This window comes from Cydia strobilella, chromosome Z, assembly GCF_947568885.1.
Source record: "Cydia strobilella chromosome Z, ilCydStro3.1, whole genome shotgun sequence".
Taxonomy (NCBI): Eukaryota; Metazoa; Arthropoda; class Insecta; order Lepidoptera; family Tortricidae; genus Cydia; species Cydia strobilella.
In genome coordinates this window covers 20,123,777-20,150,844 of record NC_086068.1, presented here as the reverse complement: position 1 = coordinate 20,150,844, position 27,068 = coordinate 20,123,777, and the positions used below count along the sequence as shown (strand labels likewise).

The 27,068-nt window shown below is 35.6% G+C and overlaps 1 protein-coding gene and 1 long non-coding RNA gene across 2 annotated transcripts in view; one reads left to right on the top strand and one right to left on the bottom strand.

Moving 5' to 3' along the window:
- Positions 1 to 27,068, bottom strand: part of LOC134754183 (uncharacterized) — a 151,201-nt gene that overhangs the window by 69,368 nt on the left and 54,765 nt on the right. The window contains exon 7 of the mRNA XM_063690315.1: positions 25,838 to 25,868. Within this exon, the coding sequence (XP_063546385.1) occupies positions 25,838 to 25,868 (31 nt within the window). The remainder of the gene's footprint in view (positions 1 to 25,837; positions 25,869 to 27,068) is intronic.
- Positions 1 to 27,068, top strand: part of LOC134754514 (uncharacterized) — a 50,513-nt gene that overhangs the window by 21,608 nt on the left and 1,837 nt on the right. The window lies entirely within an intron of this gene.

The following is a 27,068-nucleotide window of genomic DNA, read 5'->3' as shown; positions in this document are numbered from 1 at the left end:
ACGAGGAGGTGTCGTTGACCAACCCGCCGGGGGCGCCGGGCCCGGCGGCCGGCGCGCGTACGAGTATGAAGGTATCGCGGGCTGCGGCAGCTCGCGTATCTTAGCTGTATACTTTTGGTTTCGGTTTGATTTGGTGGTATGATTCTACTAGTTGAAAGTATTATTTTTTTGTCTCGTAGAAAAAGTATTGTATACAATAGTGATATAATCAAGCTTTTCAATCTCGTACCTTAGTTAAGCAACTCAGCAAGCTTCGTTGCTTAAACACGGTACTCGACTGAAAAGCTCTCTATTATATCACGATTGCATAAAATACTATTTCGCCCCTAATTTTTGCTATAAGTAATTAAAAAATCCAAAAAAGTCAAACGTAGAGGCATAGCTATGGTTAAATATTTTGCATAATGTCAATATCCAGAGAGGAAAATGGGGACTACGTCTGTATGGCGAAGCGGCCGCCCCCTTTCCTCTTATGGAACGCCTGGCCCGAAAGTATTTTTTACATTTTGACAAAATAAAATACAAAATCAAGAGCTAATTTTGCCTTTTTTTAATAAAGGTAAATTAAGTAAATCCTCCATCGATCCCATAAACTTGTAAAAGGTTAAGTAACAGAAAAAGAAGAAAAAGTAATATTTTGTAGTTTTCGTGAAATTTAGTTAATAATTATTTCCAACCCCTATTTTACCTTACTCTGAACCTACTTCGCCTTAAGCGTTTTTTATTGAAATTGCAATTGACCAATTACACGTTTTAAAAATAAAATATGCTTCAAAATATTTAGATCAGTACGGTTTCACTCAGTATTATTTTTAGTGCACGACGTACAACCGCCGTGGACACTCGTGCCTGAGGAAGGATTCCCAAAGAATCCGAAACATGTCGCCAAAAGCGACTAAAAATAATAGCGAGTGAAACCGTACTGATCTAAATATTTTGAAATATGTCTCACGATAGTTTAAGTTCGATTAAAATATGCTTGTCACAACTTTGGCAACGAAACATGTATTAAAACAGAGAAAATTATAAATATACCGAGTATTGATGCGGGTCTTTAAATAATAACTTGGAACGACAATAGTTTACGTTATGTAGGTACCTTAGATTTTATCGTTAATTTGTCATTAGAGCCAAGCCATTAAGTAAGATTGACAGGACATCTAGAATATCTTTACTAATAATTTTTTCACATCACCTATCCGAAAAAGGGCTTTTTCTTCCCTGCTAGGATTCAAAGTGCCACTTTTCTATTCTAGGACATTATTTAAAGTGTCCATCACTGATGGTGTTGCGACTGCAATATTTCCGATATTTCATTTTCTTTATAAACCATAACGGCCACTTGCACGGTCCAGACTTAGCCCACTAACTCGAGTTAATACGGGGTTAAAATGTACTGTTATATATGTATATGTTACTCCGAGTTTAAACGGTTAACTCCGAGATAATTGGCTAACCCTGGGACGTGCAAGTGGCTCTAATAGAGGCACACACTACTAGTGCTACCAAATTAATATGCAGAAATAAATTATATTTATCTACACACATATCATAAACCCTCTATGATGCCTTCAAAATCCGTAAATAATGGCCAACACAAAGATAAACTGTTTTGTTACAGCAAATTTATTATCTGTGAAAATGTTTTAATAGCTTCATTGACCGAAGCGTAGCGAAGGTCTACGGTTTGAATCGCGCATTTTGCTTTTGTATGTCCGGATGTTCTCCTCTACAGGTCGCAATTCTCAACCGATTCTCGTGAAATTTTGTGACCAAATTCTATGATTAAATAGAATTTTTTTGTCGACCCGGTTTTTGGAAATTTTTCAAACTGGCGGAGTCGTGATAGCTCGCGCCCAAACAAATAGTCGTATGGATATCATAACAGTATTTTCTTTTAGAGATATGTTTACAGATTAAACGGCAAAAAATGCAGAAATTTTGTATTGCTTGTTTTGGCGGTATTTAGATGTTTAGTTTTTACTCGAGAAAGAGTAGCTGTATTTCGTCAGCTAATATAAGAACTAGCGTGGCGTGTTTTGCAAACAGTCGCTTTTTTCGTTTGCAACGGGTGGTCCCTGGTTCGAGCCCCGGTAATTGTATGCTGCTGCATAACTTTTTGTATTTTTTTCACTTAAATTTCGTAGTTTTTTTATTTATTTAATATTTTTCTATTTTCAAAAAATGAAAATAATATTATTGATTGATCAAGCGCGGGCTAAGCGTATTCGTTTCATTTTTACAAGCTTTTATTTAACTAGATCTAAAACATATGTTTTTTTATTTTAATTTTCTAGTCTTCTTAACCGTGGAGCCATACATTTATTTAGATTTAAGTGGTTCTCCTTATTCCGAATTTAATATAATTTTATTTACAGTATTTCTCTTAAAATACGTAGATTTTTTGCGGTATAAACTTTGAGGTTTAGGTAGTATAGATTCGTTTGTCTGAGCGGGTTTATGGAGCCAATTATTCAATAATATTATTGAAAAATTCAATAAAAATTGAGAAAATTTTGCCCAACGCCTGTCCATGTGAGTGATCATCCATGTTAAACAAGATGGTGAAGTTAAGTTTAATAATAACTAACAAAGATGTCACTTTAACACAGGTGACCTAGCTAAGTAGTGCCTAATTTGCTCGATATGTGGTGACATCGTGAGGTCGAAACGGGCCGATTTTTAGGGTTCCTTATCCAAAGGGTAAAAACGGGACCCTATTACTTACTAAGACTCCTCTGTCCGTCTCTCCGTCTGCATGTCACCAGGCTGTGTCTAATGAACCGTGATAGCTAGACAGTTGAAATTTTCATAAATGATGTATTTCTGTTGCCGCTATAGGAACAAATACTAAAACGTACGGAACCCTCGGTAGGCGAGTCCGACCCGCACTTCGAGCGCTTGATTTCGTGTGGCTCCCTTGAATATATCTCCACTACTAAGCATTTCAATACTTTTAGAAATTCAAAAATCAGCCAGGTATACAGGGTGGTTTGGGTCAGTAAGGACAACTACCAGATCCCGTGCTGCTACGTGAAAATGGTCTTAGAAAACCTTTCCTCAATTTCAAATTAATGAAGATTGGGGTTTACCGATTTTGGAAAAAACATAGGTACCTACAGGATGCAAGAAAAAGATAATTTTTGACAAATGCCTGCGGCGCCCTTTTTCTCTTACCTACAAGCTTTTCACTGTAGGGTAGGGCAAAGCTCAACATTCAAGTCTTACATACAGGGCGCCTGCTTTACGCTATGAGGTCCCTAAGCGGCCCTATGCGGTCTTCGCAATAACTTTTCCACGCCACGTTTCACGTCAACCACTGCGGCTGTGTCCCTAATAGCCTTTTCCCACGTTTTTTTGATGCCAATCGATCCCATTCCTATCCACGATCAAAAGCTTGTATGGGACCATAAAAAACTTCGCCTAGGAAAGCCACAAATCGAGGAAAACTTTTCCCATACAATTTGTATGAAATGAAAACTTTCATTTTTCACATGCTATTTTTTATGCCAATCGATTCCATTCCTATCCAGTATCAATAGTTTCATAGGGTTCAACTAATGGTAATGTACCTACTAAAAAGCAACAATAATTTTCAAAGCGAAATTTATAAACATAGAAAATATTATGCTGAAGCGATCAACATCAAAATCAAAGTGATTTAGTTAGTCGAAACCGTTTTCTCCAGAAATAAAGTACCTATTGTCTATAGCTATTCTACCCTCTTATTTAAACCATCCTAGACACATCCATCTTAAGCTATGCTCGCGAGGTCTACAGCTCACAGAGCCACTAGTTTATCTCTACGTTCCATAGCTTTATTATTATATCAAAATCGATTTCGTTTCGACAATCAAATTTCGAACATCTCTAAAAAAAAGCAATTTGATTAGACCCCTATTCTAATATCAGTCGATATGACGTTTTATTCGAAATGAAATGTCAATTGCATACAATTTTGACAAAGCTATAGCTTGTTAGTTGGTATCGAACGGTATGGCATTCGACCCCGACTCTAGTTTGTCTCTGAATTTAAAAAAAATACGGATGCCTGACATGCGTGAAAAAAGTTTTCTTTGCCACCATTTGACATTTGACGTGCAGTTTCTCTTTTATAGTTGATCAAGCAAATCTTGGCAGTAGAAAAAGGCGGCAAATTCAAAAAATGTAGGCGCGAAGGGTTATCATCCCATAGAAAATTTGAATTTCGCGCCTTTTTCTACTGACAAGATTTGCTTGGCCAACTATAAATCGCTTGTAAGTAAAAAAATAATTTGTTTTGTTGTTTTTAAAGTTTTGTGTAAAATGTGCGATAAAGATATTTCGGACTTTTCGGAGACGCCACCTCATATCCGCGAATTCCGCCAGAGAGCAACTATGCCCCAATGTCAGCTGTAATAAGTACGAGGTTAGTGAATAATTGAATATATCATAGAAAGTTTATAACATGTGTGTAGATAAAGCAGTGTATGTAACTTACATAATTAGGCATTAAAACACTCGTGTAATTATATTATGAAACTCACTTTCATAAACCCACGCTCGAGATTTAATGCCTTTCATTATATAGCAGTCACATAAACAAGCCAGACAAAAAAGTAAAGGATTAAAGTTAAACGCACTTCCACGGAAATATTTCATTTGCCACAAACAGGATTCAGCGTTGCAAGAGAGATGTCTACTATTAGAGAGATGGACTTAGGAATGCAATAAAAACAGTAAAATTGTCCTTGATCTATGTTACAGCGCCGCCTGTAACGTCAGATCAAGGACCAACTCAGTCCTGGACTCACCATGGAAATAGTGTTAGGGAATATTGCAATGTTACCAATGGATACGTTTCTAAATAATAGACAATGTCTTATGATAGAGCGTGAAAGAGATCCTAATGAGGATTATTTTTAGTTACTTTAGTATTTCGCGCGAGAAATAATTTGCAATACGTCAGGGACGGGTCTTAGATAGATATGGGCTTACTATTGATAATTTAAATTTTACTTTATTACCTTCTACAGAAATTCATCGCAGTGTAAAATATTTTTTTAGGTCAGCTTCGAATAGGTACAATTTCAAATATATAATAGGCATAACGATAACTCTTCTTTACTTTATAGGCAATTAGGCGAGCAGGCCCCGTAGCCAACATGCCAATCGCTGACGCTCCGTAGCGAATGAAACGCAACTGTCACTGTCATACTAATATGGAAGAGTGATAGAATAGAGAGAAACAAAGCGATTCGATGGCGAAGCGCAAGCGATTGTCACCTTGGCTACTTGGCTAGGCCGGCAGGTATGTACTCGTACTCGTACACGTCATGTTTACGACGAGTTCAAGATAATGGAATGGATACAGCGTGATATTAACGATATGTTATGGCTACCACAGGCTCTCGAACAAAACTTTGTTCCCCGTGCTCGACGTGCATTTATTAGAATCAGACAATAAAAATGTATATATCGGACCTGGAAAATATATTGGACAATCACGTATTACAAATAGGTATATAGTGCCCAATTAGGCAAGCCGGGGAAATACTAGCACAACGTTGAGGAAGACTTATCAAGGTTCCTATTCAAGGTAATCTAGTAGATTTGTAAATATTATATTTGATTTGATTGATAATACAAAGGACAAACTGGGTGTTATCATTATTATATTAATCTACTGCGTACTTTAATATTTATAATATAACCGGTGACTTTTATTTATGGACATGATTTTAGTGTATTTATTTAAGCTTAGTTTAACAATATTTGCAGCTTTCAATTGCTGATACTACCAAAGGTTGTTGACCGTTGACAGGCCTGACGTGGAGCTGACCGTAAACCGTGACCGTTTTTAGTGGAATTTAGTTGATATAATTAAGTATTACTACAAAGTTTTTCACATCTAGGTTCATGTACACTACACGACGCAACATTATCATGCGCGCGAGACAGACAACTCGTCATTTTCTAACTGTACTGTATTAGGAAATTAGAGAGGGACAGGTCGTCTATCTCGCGAGCGAGATACTGTCGCGTAGCTCCTGTGCTAAGCGTACGGGCCTACGTTTTTTGGAACAATTTGGTATAACTCAGTATGGTTTCATATTTTGAGCATTATTGTTTAATTATATTTTTTTACTAGGCTTTTGATGGTAGGAGGATACAACCAAACGGAGCCGCCACGTCTGTAATTTGCTGTACAAAAAAGTCTGCCAATTTTTGCGGAGGAGGGGAACGTCAAATGTATACGTAACGTCAAAATAGCCATGTCAGATAAACGTCAGTCCATATATTTGTGTATGACCATTGGCCGGCTGTCAAAATCAAATGTCAGAAGGTGAATATTATGAATTATCTATTCAGTTTGCAAGACACGCCAGAGTGCCCTCGGTTAGCCATGAAAACAATAGTTGTGATGATATTATAACAATATTACCACCAGAACATTTTTATGATTGGTTACGCAATAGGAAAACAAAATATTAAAATGTCCTTATCAGTATTAATAATTAAAGACTGTACACGATGAAACCCGGCCACGCATGATGTGGTCAATCTTTAAATGAAACCTACAATTACCAAGCAGCACTGTGGCCTTAATAATTTGTGGTTTATCAAACTACATAATAAAATTAGAAACATAATATAAAGTTAGGTTATCTGTGACTTTGAGCGTTAAATATTATTCCACAGTACTTACCTATATTTTTTCGTCCACGGTCTTCGGACAGTCTTTACCAAATTTTCCAGTTAAAAATATATTATTATTTTTAATTATATAAATCAAATTATATCCTATTACATTCTCTTTTCACAATAAGTACATAACATTTTTCAGATTGTGTTCAGATTGAGATAGTTCCTATGGGTTTTAAATTTGGTGAATTTGACTTTTTGACAAAAAATGCCTGCCATATAACTTTCAGTGCTTGGAGTAGAAAGTTTTCCTGGCGACTCGAGTAGAAAAGAATGTCCAAAAGTATGTTTTTGGTAAGATGACATTTTAATGAGCATAAAACAGCTTATGAAAATCCAATTGTGGCATTGTAGTACGAAGCGAGTGAAGATTATCAAAAAACGCTCGACAAAAATTTAAGGTATGATGGAATGTATTTGGTGAAAACTGACAGAAGCCCATACATTGTAATATGATTGTATTTTTATTATATATTACAATAATTACAAATTATTAAAATAAAAGATCTGCTTGAGTATGCGCATTCGGTAAAATGATATACCCAATTATCCATGCCTGGTTTCATGGTTTCGTGTACAGTCTTTATACACTTTTGGCATTGTCCGTTTATCGCATGCTGCCTCCTCCCGGAAGTTGAGATAAAACTATGTCCTAAAATAGCAACATAAATCATGTTGTCGCTCAGAGTTAGAACACGGCGGTACGCGATGACCGGCGTGGCGTGGCCACGGCCACCTGGCCACTGTGGCCAGTCAATGGGCTACGCTACGTGACGTGAACAGCGACTAACTTTATTTACTACAACTGACGCAGTGCGCAACGCAAGGAGGGACCAGCGGTCGTGCACCGCTCACCATGTGCTATATGCTACATTGTAAACACACCGCCGATCGCTAGTATCATACGAATTTCCTTAAAACGAGGATTATCAGGTCACACATCGTCACATAATTAATTAACACTTTATCGTTTCACTCGCGGTGTAGGCAAATAAACAGTTACAATTCATTGTTATTATTATCGAAGTTTACGATACGAAGCCAAGCGGCGCGTCTCGCACTCGCAGCTGTCGTGGGAGTACTAAGTTAGTGAAATAAATAAGCAAAGCGAGCGGGAACGAGAGGGCACTAGCGAGCAGTGAGGACGCGCGGCACCGCATGGCGGGCACGCGACGCCGCTCGACGTCAATCCGAACCATTTTTCATTTCATCGCTGTCTCCTAATTTATTCTATTTTAATTATATCATCAAAATAAGTCACATAGGTACCTACTGGTTAAAATAACAAAAAAATTGCCTTTATTTTAAGCGATAAATATTTTTTGCCGCATTTTGTTTTTAGATATCGTTCAGATAATTTACTAAACATCTTCTGATCGTTATCAGGCCTAACCTCCCAGCCAAATCCGCAACGAAAATAAGGCGAGGCAGTTAAAAATAGGACGCCTTTGATCCCTCTCCTCTGGTTGCGACGAACATAGGTCAGATACTTATTCAACTATTATGGTCGGGGAGCCCAAGAGGGGATTTCACGGTCGAGCTATCTCTGGCTCCTATTTGTAAATTAAGCACACTTATATATATACTTATTATCGTCAATATCCAGAGAGGAAAATGGGGACTACGTTTGTATGGAGAAGCGGCCTTCCCCTTTCCTCTTAATCAGTGTTCGAGTATTTCTGACGATCGTGTTTTTTGCTGTCCAGGACTTAAGGAATTATACATGGTGGAGATTACTCAACAGGATGCAAGGTATTCCCCCTATATGTTAATCTGTCGTGCTCGAGTAAATCCCAAAATCCCCTCTTGAGGGAGCACAAGACTATAATTGTAATAATTATTTTCTGTAACTGATATGGAGGCTAACTAGGATAGAATAAGGATTTAACGCGGTTTTCTAATGTTATAGATAGTTAAAAATCGAATAGTTGAAATTTTATTAAGTAATGTAAAAATAATTTCTTCAGAAATCTTCAGCCTTCAAACTGTGATATCTCTTGAACCTGCTGTAGGCGGGGGTCAAAAAAATTTTCCTTGCATTAATTCCTACAGTTGCGTAAGCTTTTTCTTATCAATATTTAGGGTTTACAAATACCCACGATACAATAATCCCCGGTGCCGTAATTGAGCTCTTCAGGAAATTATTGACAGGGTCAATATCTAGAACACTATACTGAACAAGTCCTACAGTCGAGATAATGTATCAATTATATTTCTTAAGTTAGTTCATGATGGAAAACAAAAAAATCCCCAGTATTTCCTGCGAGCTGTGAAAAATAAGCTCAATTTACAGTGTTTTTTTTTTAATAATCGATATAAATGTAACTTAACAATTCGTACACAATTCGAAAATTTGACAATTAAGCCTAAATATAAATCTTAGTTTATATGGAAACTGTCACAAATGAGATTCAGTTAAAAATCGAATAGTTGAAATTTTATTAAGTAATGTAAAAATAATTTCTTCAGAAATCTTCAGTCTTCAAACTGTGATATCTCTTGAACCTGCTGTAGGCGGGGGTCAAAAAAATTTTCCTTGCATTAATTCCTACAGTTGCGTAAGCTTTTTCTTATCAATATTTAGGGTTTACAAATACCCACGATACAATAATCCCCGGTGCCGTAATTGAGCTCTTCAGGAAATTATTGACAGGGTCAATATCTAGAACACTATACTGAACAAGTCCTACAGTCGAGATAATGTATCAATTATATTTCTTAAGTTAGTTCATGATGGAAAACAAAAAAATCCCCAGTATTTCCTGCGAGCTGTGAAAAATAAGCTCAATTTACAGTGTTTTTTTTTTAATAATCGATATAAATGTAACTTAACAATTCGTACACAATTCGAAAATTTGACAATTAAGCCTAAATATAAATCTTAGTTTATATGGAAACTGTCACAAATGAGATTCAGTTAAAAATCGAATAGTTGAAATTTTATTAAGTAATGTAAAAATAATTTCTTCAGAAATCTTCAGTCTTCAAACTGTGATATCTCTTGAACCTGCTGTAGGCGGGGGTCAAAAAAATTTTCCTTGCATTAATTCCTACAGTTGCGTAAGCTTTTTCTTATCAATATTTAGGGTTTACAAATACCCACGATACAATAATCCCCGGTGCCGTAATTGAGCTCTTCAGGAAATTATTGACAGGGTCAATATCTAGAACACTATACTGAACAAGTCCTACAGTCGAGATAATGTATCAATTATATTTCTTAAGTTAGTTCATGATGGAAAACAAAAAAATCCCCAGTATTTCCTGCGAGCTGTGAAAAATAAGCTCAATTTACAGTGTTTTTTTTTTAATAATCGATATAAATGTAACTTAACAATTCGTACACAATTCGAAAATTTGACAATTAAGCCTAAATATAAATCTTAGTTTATATGGAAACTGTCACAAATGAGATTCAGTGAGATCTATTATTTGTTTTTTATTTTTATTTTATTTTTGCTTAAAAAATATGTTTATTTAAACCTACACTCAAAATTTAAATATTTCTACAATTATCTGTTTATTTAACACCTGTTATCAATAAAATTTTGGAATCATAAGAACAGCTTTGCGCGAAATCAAAATAAATAGAAAATAATTTGAGGCCAATATTTTAAAATTGCCGCTGTTACGCGAACATGCTTGCGTAGCACAGATAACTAACTGTTAGATAGGGTTTATGCAGAGTTACCTACGCGTGTTACTTATATTACTTATTATAATATTGGCGCTTATTCGAAACACATAAAGCCACACACACACACATAAAGTATAAAACAAAAACAAAAAGTTACAACCGAGTAGTGTGATTGGCGGGCTAACATTTAACACCAACAATTCACTGTTTTCATCGGGCTGTGAATCTTTTTCCTCAATATATCATACAGCGGTGGTACACAATAATAAACCACAATGGAAGTATGGCATAATAATTAAATTCGCGCCTACGTATTTGACGACTGAATGAACACGATTTTTTGCAAACGCTTCATAATGCGAAATCTATGTGGGGTAGTCTATTTTACGCGGGCTTCGTGTGAGACACGTTCCGAAGTATTACGATGCAGTGAGTAAAAGGGAGCGGCATATTTTCGTTGCTAGGATACCGTTCGTATGTAGTCGTCGTTTATTTTGATGTAACGTAATGCAGCTACAATAATTTGTGTAATCGTAGCACGGGAATCATATTTTTATCAAAAAGGCTGGTACTAAGTGCTTGTTAATACCATAGAGTAACTTATACTAGAGCGGTACTGTCATAGTAAATTTTGTAACCCCAGTAAATTCACTGCCATCTGTCGACACACTTTAAAACTAAAAATAAATATTTATAAAAATACGATAAAATGTATTTAAATATGGATAAATGATTTTTTTATTTGCATTAATTATTTTTATATGATTTTGATCCATGTTCTTTCACTGGTATGCGTTAAAATTATAAATAACAAACGAAACAGTCAACGCCCTCTATACGAGTGTAGGCCAAAACTAGTGGCGCCATCTGATCGAGAATCAAATTTTCGTGATTTTCGAGGCACGTTTTTTCCTTAGACTGTATCCATCTATTACGGCGTTATATCTATCTTTGTTAATACGGACACAAAATTTGCAGCTGTTTACAACGGGCTCGTGGTCTAGTGGCTCTAACGTCCGATCAAGGCGTGTTCGTCAGATTTCCCGAGTTCGATCCTCACAGCGTGAACGGTTTTTGTTTTTGTTTTTTATTTTTATTTCTTCTACTATCTTATTTTACCGCGTGAACGCTTTTCGCGTTTTTTTCTACCTAATTAACATATGTACTAAATTTTAAAACTGGAAGAGATTTCGAGGTTAGTCCTAATCCGATTGTACTAGTGGAGTATCAAGGAGAAAGATAAATTTGATTTAGGAGAATACTGAACAGCAGTATACATTTTTTTTTGTTTTTTTTTTGCGTTTTTTTTTTTAAATATAAGTTAAGGGTCACTTACAGGTAACAAAAATTTGATTATTTTGCGCTACGACGCACGGTTTAGGAGATACAGCCCTATAAAGATTTTTTTTCTGTTTTGATTTACATTGTGTTTTTTGTATATTACTTCGGGGTTACTCACAGCGGAACAAAAATTTGATTATTTTTGCGCTCCGACGCACGGTTTAGGAGATACAGCCATATAAAGTTTTTTTGTTTTTTTTACGATTTTTTTTAATATAAGGGTCCCTTACAGGTAACGAAAATTTTATTACTTTTGCGCTACGACGCATGGTTTAGGCGATACAGCCCTATAAAGATTTTTTCTTTTTTTTTCTTTCTTTTTTTAAATATAAATTAAGGGTTTCATAAAGGGGAACGAAAATTTTATTATTTTTGCGCTACGACGCACGGATTAGGAGATACAGCGCTAAAAAGATTTTTTTTCTGTTTTGATTTACATTGTGTTTTTTGTATATTACTTCGGGGTTACTCACACACACACGATTATTTTTGCGCTCCGACGCACGGTTTAGGAGATACAGCCATATAAAGTTTTTTTGTTTTTTTTACGATTTTTTTTAATATAAGGGTCCCTTACAGGTAACGAAAATTTTATTACTTTTGCGCTACGACGCATGGTTTAGGCGATACAGCCCTATAAAGATTTTTTCTTTTTTTTTCTTTCTTTTTTTAAATATAAATTAAGGGTTTCATAAAGGGGAACGAAAATTTTATTATTTTTGCGCTACGACGCACGGATTAGGAGATACAGCGCTAAAAAGATTTTTTTTCTGTTTTGATTTACATTGTGTTTTTTGTATATTACTTCGGGGTTACTCACAGCGGAACAAAAATTTAATTATTTTTACGCTACGACGCACGGTTTAGGAGATACAGCCATATAAAGTTATTTTTTTTTACGATTTTTTTAAATATAAGAGTCACTTACAGGTAACGAAAATTTTATTACTTTTGCGCTACGACGCATGGTTTAGGCGATACAGCCCTATAAAGTTTTTTTTCCGTTTTTTTGTTTTTTTTTTCGTTCTTTTTTTAAATATAAATTAAGGGTTTCATAAAGGGAACGAAAATTTTATTATTTTTGCGCTACGACGCACGGTTTAGGTGATACAGGCCTATAATTATTTTTTTTGTTTTTTTTGCGTTTTCTTTTTATTATAAATTAAGGGTTGCTTACGGGGGAACGAAAATTTGATTATTTTTGCGCTACGACGCACGGTTTAGGAGAGCCCTATAAAGATAAAAAAACAGACGCCATGTTTACATTAAAATAAAATAAAAATTACTTCCCGGCCTAGGCCTTCAATTTCGTATGAAATTCCTTTACAGTTCCCTCGACTTGCTCCGCCCGAAACGTGATACTTTGAAGCCTGTTATGGCGCACGTAAGGACGATATTTCATTGTATGTTTGAGAAAAGTTACTTTTTACTGTGAGTACAAATTTTGAGACCCGAGTAAGCGAATCTAATTGGGCGTAGCAATCGTAGCATGCATAGCAAGGCACGAAGTGCGAAAAACTTTGGTCTTGTATGGCTGCCATACAACTTTGTCACATAAGCAAGAAGATAACACTATGGAAGAAAATTCTCACTACTTAATCAGCCCTTCCGCGCGCATAATGCGTACGCTCGTATAAAACGCTAGTCTGAAACCGGCCTAATATACCTACACGTGTATTCGTTGCTCTGCGGCCGCACGTCTTGACTTATCGCCATCGCTTCCCCTCCCGCCCCGCGCCGATCATTTATATAATTTAACGAGAACCAATTTTACAATTGTGACAAAAGCTCATTGTATTGATAGGAGATTCTTAGACATTGTGATAACATTAATTACAGGCTTCATGGTGCATTAAAAAACAATACTGTAGAATTAATGCGCGTGGGCAATTCGTTATAATTGTTTAAAAAATAGTAAAACTAGTCCCCTGGAATTTTTTATTTTTAGATTGAGTAGAATAATTGGCGTAACAATATAGTGGAAAATCACCACGTGTTTAATTGTTGTTGTATTGTAATTATTTATTTTAAACATTTTTATTATTCTTGATGTATGCACCACTTTTTTAGTGGTGCATATTTTACATACAGTGTAAAATATTTAGTTATGCCCCTTGTATAAAAAATCTCTACTGTAGAATTTAATGTTTACATCATAATTAAAAAAAAAATTATATTGTCTTCGGTTACCGCGATAGTTACTCATGAAATAAAACTATGAAAACGGATTATATCGCGTACGAAGGCTGTAAAGGGTTCGAAACGTCGGGATGTATTATAAATTCAATATACGCGATATAATCCGTTTTTATAGTTTTATATCAAATATTTTTTTTTTTTATAAACAATATTTTTTGGGGAAAATTGTACACATACGTTCACAAAATAGTGTTCTATTATATTTTAAACACAAATATACTGTAGGACATAATGTGATGTTCTCGAACAATTCAAAGTTTAGACACCGGCCTACTGGTTGATTTTGGTCTACTTGACGGCATTCTACGCAGTTTTTTAAGCACAAAAAAGTTTATCAATAAAAAAAAATATACGACAGGATTTTTTGAAAATTATCATGACTTTTTTTTTCAATACGTCAGAATAAGGATACTGCTCCACATTATCGTCAGATTAAGGTTTTACACAACGGGGACATCAATCTGAACACGCTCAAGTATATAAAGATGGCGGTTTTTTTGCAACTTTGTGACCCTGCCATTTGCTAACGTATCGCTGAAGTCGTCAGATTATTGAAATAGACACTTTTGTAGGGTCCACTTAACATCCCCTTTGAATATCTGACGCGCTCGAGCAATTTTTTTTCCTAATTTTCTACCCTTCCGTATGACCACCCTGCCTAAGTAAACCGGCAGATTAAAATACCCTTGTTATCAGAGACATATTGCGCGACTGACACTACCAATATCTCATAATTTTAAACTAACACGGGACTTAACCGCGTAAAAACTTTCGTTTTATTTATGGCCTGACGTTTCGAACGTGACGTTACGTTCGTGGTCCCAGGCAGACTGGCGAGGAAGTATCAACATCTCCTTGCTGCGCGGGTTTTGCGAACTACCCGCACTTAAGCACACGTAAGCAGCACGTAAGTTTTATACGCGATTACAATGTTATTTTAGTGTTATACAATGAAATTTAGCGAACTCTTTAACGATCACAAACAGTTGGTGCAACCGACCCTAAGTCCCGTGTTAGTTTAAAATTATGAGTGAAAATCGTATTAGTTTAAATCAATACACTACCAATATCTGACGCGCATGATGACTACCAGTATGATGGTCCATCTTAGTGGGCCATTATGATGGGCTGGCCCATCGTATAGAGGAGTCATGACAGTAGAATTCCAAGGTTTTTTTTAAATATTATTTTGCCGAAAGCAGGTGCCAGGTACGGACAATTAAATGCAGGTCGGTAAAGGAAACATCAATCCGGCGGATATTGTGTCCCAATTCTCGATCGGGGCAGACTTCTTGTAACGTGTGTCATATTCAAAAACAAATAAAAGGTAGTAAAAAAGCCGATATTCATGATATATTTTTTTATACTTCCAATATTATTTAAGTAAAGGTTACAGTTAATTTTGAAACAATGTCAAGTAATGCAGAAGGATTATAAAAAAAGATCCAATATAATTGATCTAGTTATAATTTTCCCCTAATTTTCATTTTCCTATTGACTGATATTTATATTGCACACAGCTGTATGTATATTATCTTAAGCTAATTATTCCATAATAATATTGAATTATTATACAGATCAAATTTAATAGGTACTTACTAAGAATTTCACAAAAAGATCGTCATAATCGAATTTAAAAGGAGAAAGGAGACCTAGGCTCTCCGAAACATGTCGCGCGAGTGACTAAACCAAGTGAGTCTAAACCAAGTGAGTCTAAACCAAGTGAGTCTAAACCAAGTGAGTCTAAACTGTAAAATGATTTAATGTTAAGATCGTCATATATAATTTTTAACCGACTACAAGATTTCAAAGGTGGAGGTTCTCAATTCGGTTGTTTTTTTTTATGTTTGCTACTCCATAACTCCGTCATTTCTGGACCGATTTTGAAAATTCTTTTTTTATTGTAAGTATATACATACAGATTGGTCCCATTTTTGTCAAAAAGCAGTTCTGATGATGGGATCCATGAGGAATCGAGGGAACTCCTCAAATGTTAAAGGCATACATATAGTGATTTTAGTATTTTCATCAACAATTCAAGCACTTACATTTAAAAAAGTGACATTTGATGAAGTGGAACTGCTGATGATGATAAGAACGGAACACTTCAATGACGCATAGTTCACGTTTGGCGATTTGTCCTCTTCGTTATGTTTGTTAAGCAAGTTAGGTTTCAAGAAACATTTTTGGCATGCTCGAGTTCTGATGATGGGATCCATGAGGAATCGAGAGAACTCCTCAAATGTGAAAGGCACACATATAGTGATTTTTGTATTTTTATCAACAAATCCAGCATTTCCATTTTAAAAAGTGACATTTGATGAAGTGGAACTGCTGATGATGATCAGAATGAAACTCTTTAATGACGCATAGTTTACGTTTGGCGATTTGTTCTATTCTTTATGTTTGTTAAGCAACTTAAGTTTTTAAGACATGTTTTTGTCAAGCTCGAGTTCTGATGATGAGACCCACGAGGAACCGAGGGAACTCCTCAAATGTGAAAGGCATACATATAGTGATTTGTATTTTCATCAACAAATCAAGCATTTACATTAAAAAAGTGACATTTGATGAAGTGGAACTGCTGATGATGATCAGAATGGAACTTTTCAATGACACATAGTTCACGTTTGGCGATTTGTTCTCTTCCTTACGGACCCAGACCCAAACTTGGACCCGGACTCGGACCCGGACCCGGGTCTGTACATGGACCCCAACTCGGACCCGGACCCGGACCGAACTCTGACCCAAACTTGGACCCGGACAGCCGTACACGGACCCGGACTCGGATCCGGACCCAGACCCGGACCCGGAAATGCTACTAGAAAAGTGGGTTAGGTGGGTGGGTAGGTTTTGAACTGCGATTCTCACAGAACAGAACAACTATCAGAAAAGTAGGTTAGGTTAGAGCTGTGAACCTTACAGAAACGAAATGCTATCAGAAAAGTAGGTTAGGTTATGTTAGAACTGCGACCCTTACAAAAACAAAATGCTACTAGAAAAGTGGGTGGTTTTACCTCCTTTTCTACATAATTAGGCAAAAGATGCTGTCTTTTTCATTACATTGTCTGGAATCTAAGAGTGCACCATCATCAATAAGTGAACTTTCAGCGGCATCCCCCATTGAAGTCGGTTTTTTTCTTAACCCTTAAATGCATAATGATGTATATATGCATCGTATATTTGATGGTTTTTTTAAATACTATGATTTTTTTCTTTATTTTTCCCTCAATCTATACAACATGACACATCTATTTCAATTTATTAAAAAGTTATACAAAAAATCATGCATTTAAGGGTTAAAAATTATTTTTTATAAAAATGCTAGTCTAAAATGTTTCTAGAATAAAATCTAAATGTCAAAAAAATCACAACAAAAGAAGTAAGTATTTCCTTATCATTAATCGAATTTAATACACCTAATAAATAATGTATTATTTCGAATCACAATTAATCCCACGTTGTTTTATCATTCATGTAGTCGTGTGTGGTATTGCTTTAGAAATAAGTTACAGCTTTACATAATTCTTAAATTTATTAATTGATATTGATTGATATGGTTTGGAAGTTTATTATACAATCTTACACAATTACGCATGAATGATTTTTTAATTTTATGGCGCCTATGAAGGGCACTTATGTATTTGTAGTATTAGAGGGTCTGATTTTTGTCTAGAAGTCTTCTAGAAATCGATATTCGCTCATGTCGTCTCGGACATGGGTATATTTGGTATCAGTGCATTCAGTATGATGTCGTGAACACAAATATAAGAGATGACAAGCGCGAAAGTGGTAGGAGTAGTTGCTGTGACGTCATAAAGTCGGCAGTACAAAGTTTTTTTTATTTTTCCTTTGAAGCATACCATGTGGGGTATCAAGTGAACGCTCTACAGCCCAAACGGCTTGACAGTTTTGACATATGAGCTGTGGTTGAATTCGTCAGAATTGTGGTAGTGACATAGGCTATATCAATTTTGAAAATGGCGCCTGCTAATCTAAATTATGTGAGTGGACTGTTTTGCTTTTTGGGCTAATTGATATCAGTTTTGAATATCATGCTTTCTTTTGCGGCCTAGTCAATTAAGCCGTTTATGCGATGTTTGAAGTGCTCTAGCGCATAAAAAACAAAAATATACAAAAGCAAAACAGTCCGCAACTGTAAAACTCATTTTTTAATCAAGTTGCTCAAAAAGTGCTACTTTACGTGGCTGTTTAGGGTGCGGAAAGTTGGTTTTCGCGAACTAGTGCTTTTTACTTTTCCAATTTTGTAAAATTTTTACTTGTTCCATCAATTCATGACTACTTATTGATGAGTGTTAATACTAGTTTCCTTTAAACGTCGTAATCAACATAAAAACCTACTGTTAATGTATGAATACGAAAAATATGTATTTCATATTTTATTACTTACCTCTTCATCATTATAAGTATTATAACACGTTTATTTTTTAATGTTGAAAAACCGTTCTTAATAAGTTGTCTGAATGGAACGGAACGCCTGTCAAAGAAGAGGAGTATTTTCTTACTGCAAGAATGTTTTAAGTTTTCAAAGGCAACATTCGATATTGTTTTTATAAATATACGATGCACAAATAATCATAAATAACGAAATTTAGGTAATAATAGTACAATGTTTTAATATTTACAATTGTTTCTGTCTTATAGAACATGCATTTGAAACAAAAAACTCATTGAAGTGGGTTCAATAATAATAACAAAATCTATTCTAGTCGAATAAAAGCTAGAAAAACACTTCTTCATAATGTCAATGTCAATGATGTCACAGAATTAATAATATAAAAGTTTCGAATTCCATTCCTTACTTGTTGCTTTTCTTATTTTTTCGCAACTGTATTAAAAAACGTCGTTCGATACACGTGCGGAAATGTCATTCTTCACTCGTGGCAAGATATCTCCGTGGCAACGTCCTCGTGAGGTAATGACATACTTTCCGCACTAGCATCGAAATGTACTATTATACCTTGACTTTAAACTAGTACATTACTACAGAGGCCGGGAAGTAAGGGGTTGCCGGCCGAATGCATATATACGGCCGAACGTAGTGAGGCCGGATAGTTATGAGGCCGACAACCCCTTTTCACGCCGATGTATGTATAGTGCTTTTCTCAAACATGCAATGAAATAAATAAAGAAATCTCCACGAAATCAAAGTTTTAATTCTAAAGAAACTAAAAGTAAACTAGGCACAAAATATAACTACCACCTGTACCTATCTTTATCACACGTGTCGTATATTTTACACATGTAGTTAATCAATTTATTACACAAATGTTCAAAGGTATATTTATGTATCTTTGATTTTTCGCCTTGCATCCTTCTGACTGTAGTTTTAGCCACATAACTAAGATTACATCGTTTTTTATGTTGATATTATGCTTTACATACATCGTTGCCTTAAACATGGAGTATAATTAACAGGTATTCATTTAATATTTTCGTCGGAACTCATATTAAATAACACAATAAACAACGCACAATAAATCCAATAAAATAGAATTACAGATACACAATGAAAAATGTTCAACTTTACCTCCAAAACGATTAAAAAAACACCAACGCGTGTTTGAGTAGACATTTTTACCGCTAATATTTAAATGAAATATAGTTTGTCAAAGGACTGTCTCATTTCAAACATAGACAGAGATAATCATACTATCTTTGTCTTACACTGGTACTAGCACCCAAAAGAAAAGGATGAGTATAGTTTTTTTGTTCTTATTTACTGACAAACTGGTTTGACCAACTATATTTTAAATCTGTATTTGTAGGTAAATTTGCAATTCAATATTATTGGAATTTGTTAATAATGTTTTATTTATATATTTTTTGTAAATTCGATACAAATAAAACTGCAAAATATATTAATTATCGTTTATTGTTTTTTTTTAAGGGGCAGAATGTCATTCCGAACCATAAGCAAATATTGGTTATAGTTTTTTTTTTGGCTGAATGCCATGATGCTGTGTCACAAATATATGTGATGTGGAAATTAAAAAAGAGCCACTTCCCGGCCTAGGCCTGCAACTTTGTATGAAATTTCATTACAGGCCCCTCGTCTAGCCGCGCCGGAGTCGGTTTGAGAAAAATACTTTTTCTCAAACATGCTATGTAATATTGATATTACGTTCTTTATATTAGGCTGGGAAGTATCACGACTCCGGCGCGGCTAGACGAGGGGCCTGTAATGAAATTTCATACAAAGTTGCAGGCCTAGGCCGGGAAGTGGCTCTTTTTTAATTTCCATTTCACATATATTTGTGACACAGCATCATGGCATTCAGCCAAAAAAAAACTATAACCAATATTTGCTTATGGTTCGGAATGACATTCTGCCAATACCCCTTAAAAAAAACAATAAACGATAATTAATATATTTTGCAGTTTTATTTGTATCGAATTTACAAAAAATATATAAATAAAACATTATTAACAAATTCCAATAATATTGAATTGCAAATTTACCTACAAATACAGATTTAAAATATAGTTGGTCAAACCAGTTTGTCAGTAAATAAGAACAAAAAAACTATACTCATCCTTTTCTTTTGGGTGTTGGTACCAGTGTAAGACAAAGATAGTATAATTATCTGTCTATGTTTGAAATGAGACATTCCTTTGACAAACTATATTTCATTTAAATATAAGCGGTAAAAATGTCTCCTCAAACACGCGTTGGTGTTTTTTTAATCGTTTTGGAGGTAAAGTTGAACATTTTTCATTGTGTATAATGTGTATCTGTAATTCTATTTTATTGGATTTATTGTGCGTTGTTTATTGTGTTATTTAATATGAGTTCCGACGAAAATATTAAATGAATACCTGTTAATTATACTCCATGTTTAAGGCAACGATGTATGTGAAGCATAATATCAACATAAAAAACGATGTAATCTTAGTTATGTGGCTAAAACTACAGTCAGAAGGATGCAAGGCGAAAAATCAAAGATACATAAATATACCTTTGAACATTTGTGTAATAAATTGATTAACTACATGTGTAAAATATACGACACGTGTGATAAAGATAGGTACAAGTGGTAGTTATATTTTGTGCCTAGTTTACTTTTAGTTTCTTTAGAATTAAAACTTTGATTTCGTGGAGATTTCTTTATTTATTTCATTGCATGTTTGAGAAAAGCACTATACACACATCGGCGTGAAAAGGGGTTGTCGGCCTCATAACTATCCGGCCTCACTACGTTCGGCCGTATATATGCATTCGGCCGGCAACCCCTTACTTCCCGGCCTCTGTAGTAATGTACTATTACTTAAATAGAACATAGCTGGTTCGTATGAGTTAGTGACATAATTTAAATCAAGCTAAAATAACTCCCGTGGGAGTAAAATGGACTTTAGCTCCCGTTGCACTTGCGTGAAATAGCACGGTTACTGCGCAAGTGTGATGAAAATTATGTTTATTTCATATGAACATGAAGAAAATTCTTATGAACAAAAACTGACAGTCACAGTGTACTCAGTGTAGATAACCAACGACGCAGTTTTGGCTCTCACTCAAGTTTAATTATAATTGCACTGTACTTACCTATATAATAAACAAACTATATAAAAACTTTTATAAAAAAAAAGATAAACCGACTTCAAAAAGGATGAAATAAAATTTGATCCTTTTTAGGGTTCCGTGTTTAAGTATATGCGTTACCAACTGATATGTTTGAAGTCGGTGCCAAGCCAAATTTTGAACCATATATTCATAGTGATTTTGGTGCAATTCGATAAAGGCTGCGGCTATATAAGTATGTACGTTGGATTGCCTAACGCAGCGTACTACGTAGGCGAACAACACGCGAACGCTAAGCAGCGCGGCACGGCGCCTTAATTAATCGTTTGATACCTATAGAAGTGTCCTACGTGGGCGATCTCTTTGCGAACGCGAACGCCTTGGGCCAGCCGCGCCGCGCCGTGTCGCTTCGCTTCGCGTTCGCGACTGTTCGCCTGTGTAAGACGCAGCGTTACACGACGATAATAAACGAACTTTCTGTAGGTATTTAAGAACACACCTCAGAACAGAACACACGGTTAAACCTTCTTGACGCAGTTCGTACCATGCTTGTTGGCACATAGTGTAAATCTAATGCGTTTATTTGTCGTCGTATTTTTTAAAGAGCATTTCTTACTAATTGTTGAACAGTCCATAGCACGCAAGTGTGGGATTGGGACTGAGTTATTTTCTGTCGCTTATCCAGAGGACTACATTTCAAAATATAAAACAATTCAAGGAACCTTCATGCCAAATTTCAGCTAAAGCGGTTCAGTTATTTAGCCATGAAAAGGTAACAAAGAGGCAGACAGAATTACTTTCACGTTTATAATATTTGTACAGTTGTAATGGGATTTATATACATAAAGCTCATTATTTTTGACTGGTATTGTTACTACTTGGCTTGGCACCGACTTCAAACATATCAGTTGGTAACGCATATACTTAAACACGGAACCCTAAAAAGGATCAAATTTTATTTCATCCTTTTTGAAGTCGGTTTATCTTTTTTTTTTTATAAAAGTTTATTTTTCCATTTTTAGTTTTGACATTGTTAAGAGCGTGACGCATGAATGAAAAACATAATCATGTTTAACTCTAAATTCGTAAACTTTATTAAATAATCAGAATTTTCCTCGAGTCCGCCTGGGAAATTATTCCTGTCACTAAATCCATTCTCCGCCCCGCCACTGTCCCAATCCCTCAAACCCCCCGATCACTCAACCTCACAGCACATCAACCCCTGATCACTGAACCGCTCGACCCTAAACCACCAACACCTAACCCCAGACCCCTTAACTCCTAACCCTAACCCCCAATCCCTTAACTACCAACCCCTCAGTCCCCGACCCATCAACTCACCTCCCCTCAACCCCCAAACCCCCCAAATACTAATACCCGCTACCTTCACCTATCACACCTACCCCTCACTTCTCAGTTTCTTTGGTTGTTTCCAACACTACCTACATCAAAAATCATAATACACATACGAGGGAAGTTCCACATTTCGTCCGTAGTCTTCATCATCAGTAGCCTTACCACGAGATTGACATTGATATATTCGCTATCGTGTGCGTAACTTACTGTTTATGCATCTCGCTCGTACTGGCATATTAGTGTACAAAGTTACGAAGACGCTAGCGAATATTTAGTGTCAAACTCGTGATTAGGCTACAGTTGCACTACATCAAATTGGTGGTTTTTGGGAGGAAATGCTCGAGTTACTTTAGAAAACACCGAAATCACCATACACGTGCCTTTAAAAATTGAGGAGTTCCCTCAATTCCTCACGGATTCCATCATCAGATCAAAACAAAAAATGTTACGAAAACACCTTGGAGGTACTTCTTTCAAACAGAAAAAGAATTACTCAAATCGGATCATGGGTGCCGGAGTAATCGCTGAAATCATTATCATCAAAACAATCATCATCATCAGCTCCACTTCATCAAATTGGTGGTTTTCGAGAGAAAATGCTCGAGTTGCTTAAGAAAACACCCAAATCACCATACATGTGCCTTCAAAAATTGAGGAGTTCCCTCAATTCCTCATGGATCCCATCATCAGAACAGCACCAGATTAATGTGGGACCACCTTGGAGGTAGTTCCTTTCAAACAAAAAAAGAATTGTTCAAGTCGGACCACGGGTGTCGGAGTAATCGCTAAACATCCTACATTAAAAAAATCATCATCACTATCATCAAAACAATCATCATCCACTTCATCAAATTGGTCGTTTTCGAGAGAAAATGCTTAAGTTGCTTATGAAAACACCCAAATCACCATACGTGCCTTTAAAAATTGAGTTCCCTGAATTCCTCAGGGATCCCATCATCAGATCAGAAACAGATTAATATGGGACCAACTTGGAAGTAGCTCCTTTCGAACAAAAAATAATTACTCAAATCGGACTACGGGTCTCGGAGTAATCGGTGAACATACATAAAAAAAAAATAAAAAAAATAGCCACAACCGAATACAGAACCTCCTCCTTCTATGAAATTGAAGTCGGTTAAAAATTATCCAAATGTACGGTGACGAACTAGTTTCATATACATATTATATACTAGCTGTTGAACGCGACTTTGTACGGCTGGTGGATTTGTCTGTTGGTTGTAATAAATTCAACATGACCAATGGCCTCCATATATGGCCATAAGTGGCCATGTCGTTCAGACGCATAGTTTCCGAGATATAAACGAAAAACCGAAAAATGGAACCCACTCTCCCCCCCCCCCCCCAGCACCAGGGTTACGGCCGGGGACTTTTGATATGTTCACCTCCTAACTAGTCCAAACAAAGCTACGAAGTCAAAAGTTGTGTTCCTTGCATTTCCCTCTATACCTTCTTATTGCTTGGCCTAATGAGCAACGGACAGCAAAATATAGCAGTACGGTTCATAATTTGTTAATAATAATAACAAAGCATAATATTTGTCTATCTCAACTTACAAAGTTGAAGTTCTCGATGTAATATCCCTCTCAACCCCTTAGAAGAAGAATATTATGTCTTTCTAAAAAGGTTGAAAGTATTGTACCCGATACAAAATTTTAATCCTTTTTAACCCCCTTAGGAGATGAATTTACAAAAACACTGATATTGCCTTTTTAAAATAGTTTCAAAGTCCGACTCAAAAAAATGTTCGATCCCAATACAAACTTTCAACCCTTATTTACCACCCTTTAAAACGCTGAAATTAGTTTTGTTCCTTGAAATACATACATAAAGCATGTACCAAATACTTAATTACATTACAATACTTTCTTCTCCTATTTAACCTCCTAAATAATGGGTTAAAAATAAAGGGTTGAATTTTTTCAACATCGTTTCTTATTTCTTGTACACATTTTAAATGTAACCTGATGTGCAAAATTCAACTTTATAGCTTTTGTACGTGTGGCTCTTTATCATCATCTCTCTGTCTCATGATCTCATCAGAGTCAGACAGTCAGGGCATACGCATTTATATAAGTACCTATACAGATAGATATACGAGATGCTTTTGCCTACCTAAGGTAGAATACCCACAAGTTTTATAAATCCCGTCAAAAAACCCTGAGGTGATATAATAAAAATTAATTAATCGCTCGGTATTTAATCCCTTTCACAGGAAATATTCATAAGTAATATTGTGTATAGGCGACGTAACGTTGAGATTATATTTAATCCTGTGATGTTATATTTGCATCAACTCACTCAAAAAAGGTTAACAAAAAACCGGACAAGTGCGAGTCGGACTCGCCCACCGAGGGTTCCGTACTTTTTAAGTATTTGTTGTTATTGCGGCAACAGAAATACATCATCTGTGAAAATTTCAACTGTCTAACTATCATGGTTCATGAGATACAGCCTGGTGACAGACAGACGGACAGTGGAGTCGTAGTAATAGGGTCCCGTTTTTACCCTTTGGGTACGGAACCCTAAAAATTGTATGTTAGTTACAATTCGTCATCTCTCGCTGCACAGAGATGGAAGATGGAATATGGAACCTTGACGTGTGATAAAAAGATTACTCGCGATAGTCGCAATACGATAATCGAAATCAATGCTCCATAATGTCTGAAGTCGAAATGTCGGAATAAATTATCAAAGGAAAGCTGATGAATGAAATAACAGCAACGGGGATATCTAAAACAAACTATATTCGACAAGTTCAAGTTCAAATTGTTTAATTCTTGCTACTAGATCGCATAAAGAGGCGTATCCTCCCCTTAAAGCACACCAATAATTAGGCAACAAGGCTCATTTAGACAGATCTAGAACTCGCATGCTAGTTTCGTTCCATTGCGATATTAGATCGATCCTTGGAATTAGTACACGCAGTAGTCGGCAATGTAATAAAACCGTCGATATGTATTTCAGCTTATTAAATTTGATAGATAGAAATGGTTAATTGTTAATAAGGGTAGTTTAGTTATCTGAAGCAATCTGGACACAAGTTTCAATAATGAACTTACCGGCAAAATGCTGCTGCTGTTGTAGCGTCCTCTGAAACAAAACAATAGCAATTAATAAATGCAACATAGTTCAATAAAATATTAATTAAAGGTTAAGTATAACATCAACATATTAATGTGTGTAGGAAAGTTTAACTTTTAACATGCATGAGTTATGGTTTACGCTTTATAAGTGGCAACTTGAATCTATCAACAAAATGTTGACAACCTGTAATGTTGTAATTTCGTGAGCGTTAGAAATTTGGGTGGCAGCGATTACTATGGTAGTCATGCACATTAATCATATAATGATCCTTCAATTATACTTGAAGATACATATGGTGGATTTTATGTACTTCGTCATCATATAAGCAGGACGACAATCATAAATAATTTTTAAGAAAAAAAACCGACTTTAATGGGGGATGCCGTTGAAAGGTTACTTATTGTTGATGGTGCACTCCAGACAATGATATGAAAAAGACAGCATCTTTTGCCTAACTAAAAGGAGGTAATACCACCCACTTTTCTAGTAGCATTTCGTTTCTGTTAGGGTCACAGTAGGCTATTTGACTAATTTTTGAAAATGGTTTTAATTGATTGTTTATGACTTAATAATTACACTACATTGATATTTTCGTGAAATTTCCTGTATTAAATATAAAAAATCAATGTTAAAGTTCATTTATTTTGAACGCGCCTTAAACGCTGTTTTTGCAAAGGGGCTAATCACGTGACACGTGTGACGTCACACGCGAGTAAACTCAGTCAATGACCTTAGTAAATCTTATGGTTTATGTGCATTGAATTGATTATTTCACTGTAAAATGGTATATAAATGGTGTTTAGTGCCGCAATGTTCAAGTACGACTATAAAAAATCCAGATAAATTGTTTGTTTCCGTTCCAACGAATCCCAAAAAAAGAAAAATGTGGTTAAAACTAGCGCGAAGAGACCCAAACAGCATTTTAGCGCATACAAATGTTTTTATGTGTGAAGACCACTTCGATGTAAGTAATATTTAACTGTAAATAAATATGGTAGTCAAAGCAGCGGATTTTGTTGTATGTAACGAAACAAGATCTAGGTATTTAATGTATTACTACATAACCTCATAACATAGCTCTTTCAACATTAGTAGGGAGTTAGTAGCATACTTTTTCTTTCAAACTAAAGTGCAGTGATTCTCGTCATCGTATTCTGTATATATATCGTCGTCGTATTCGTATCATCGAAATCGAAATGTCATTTC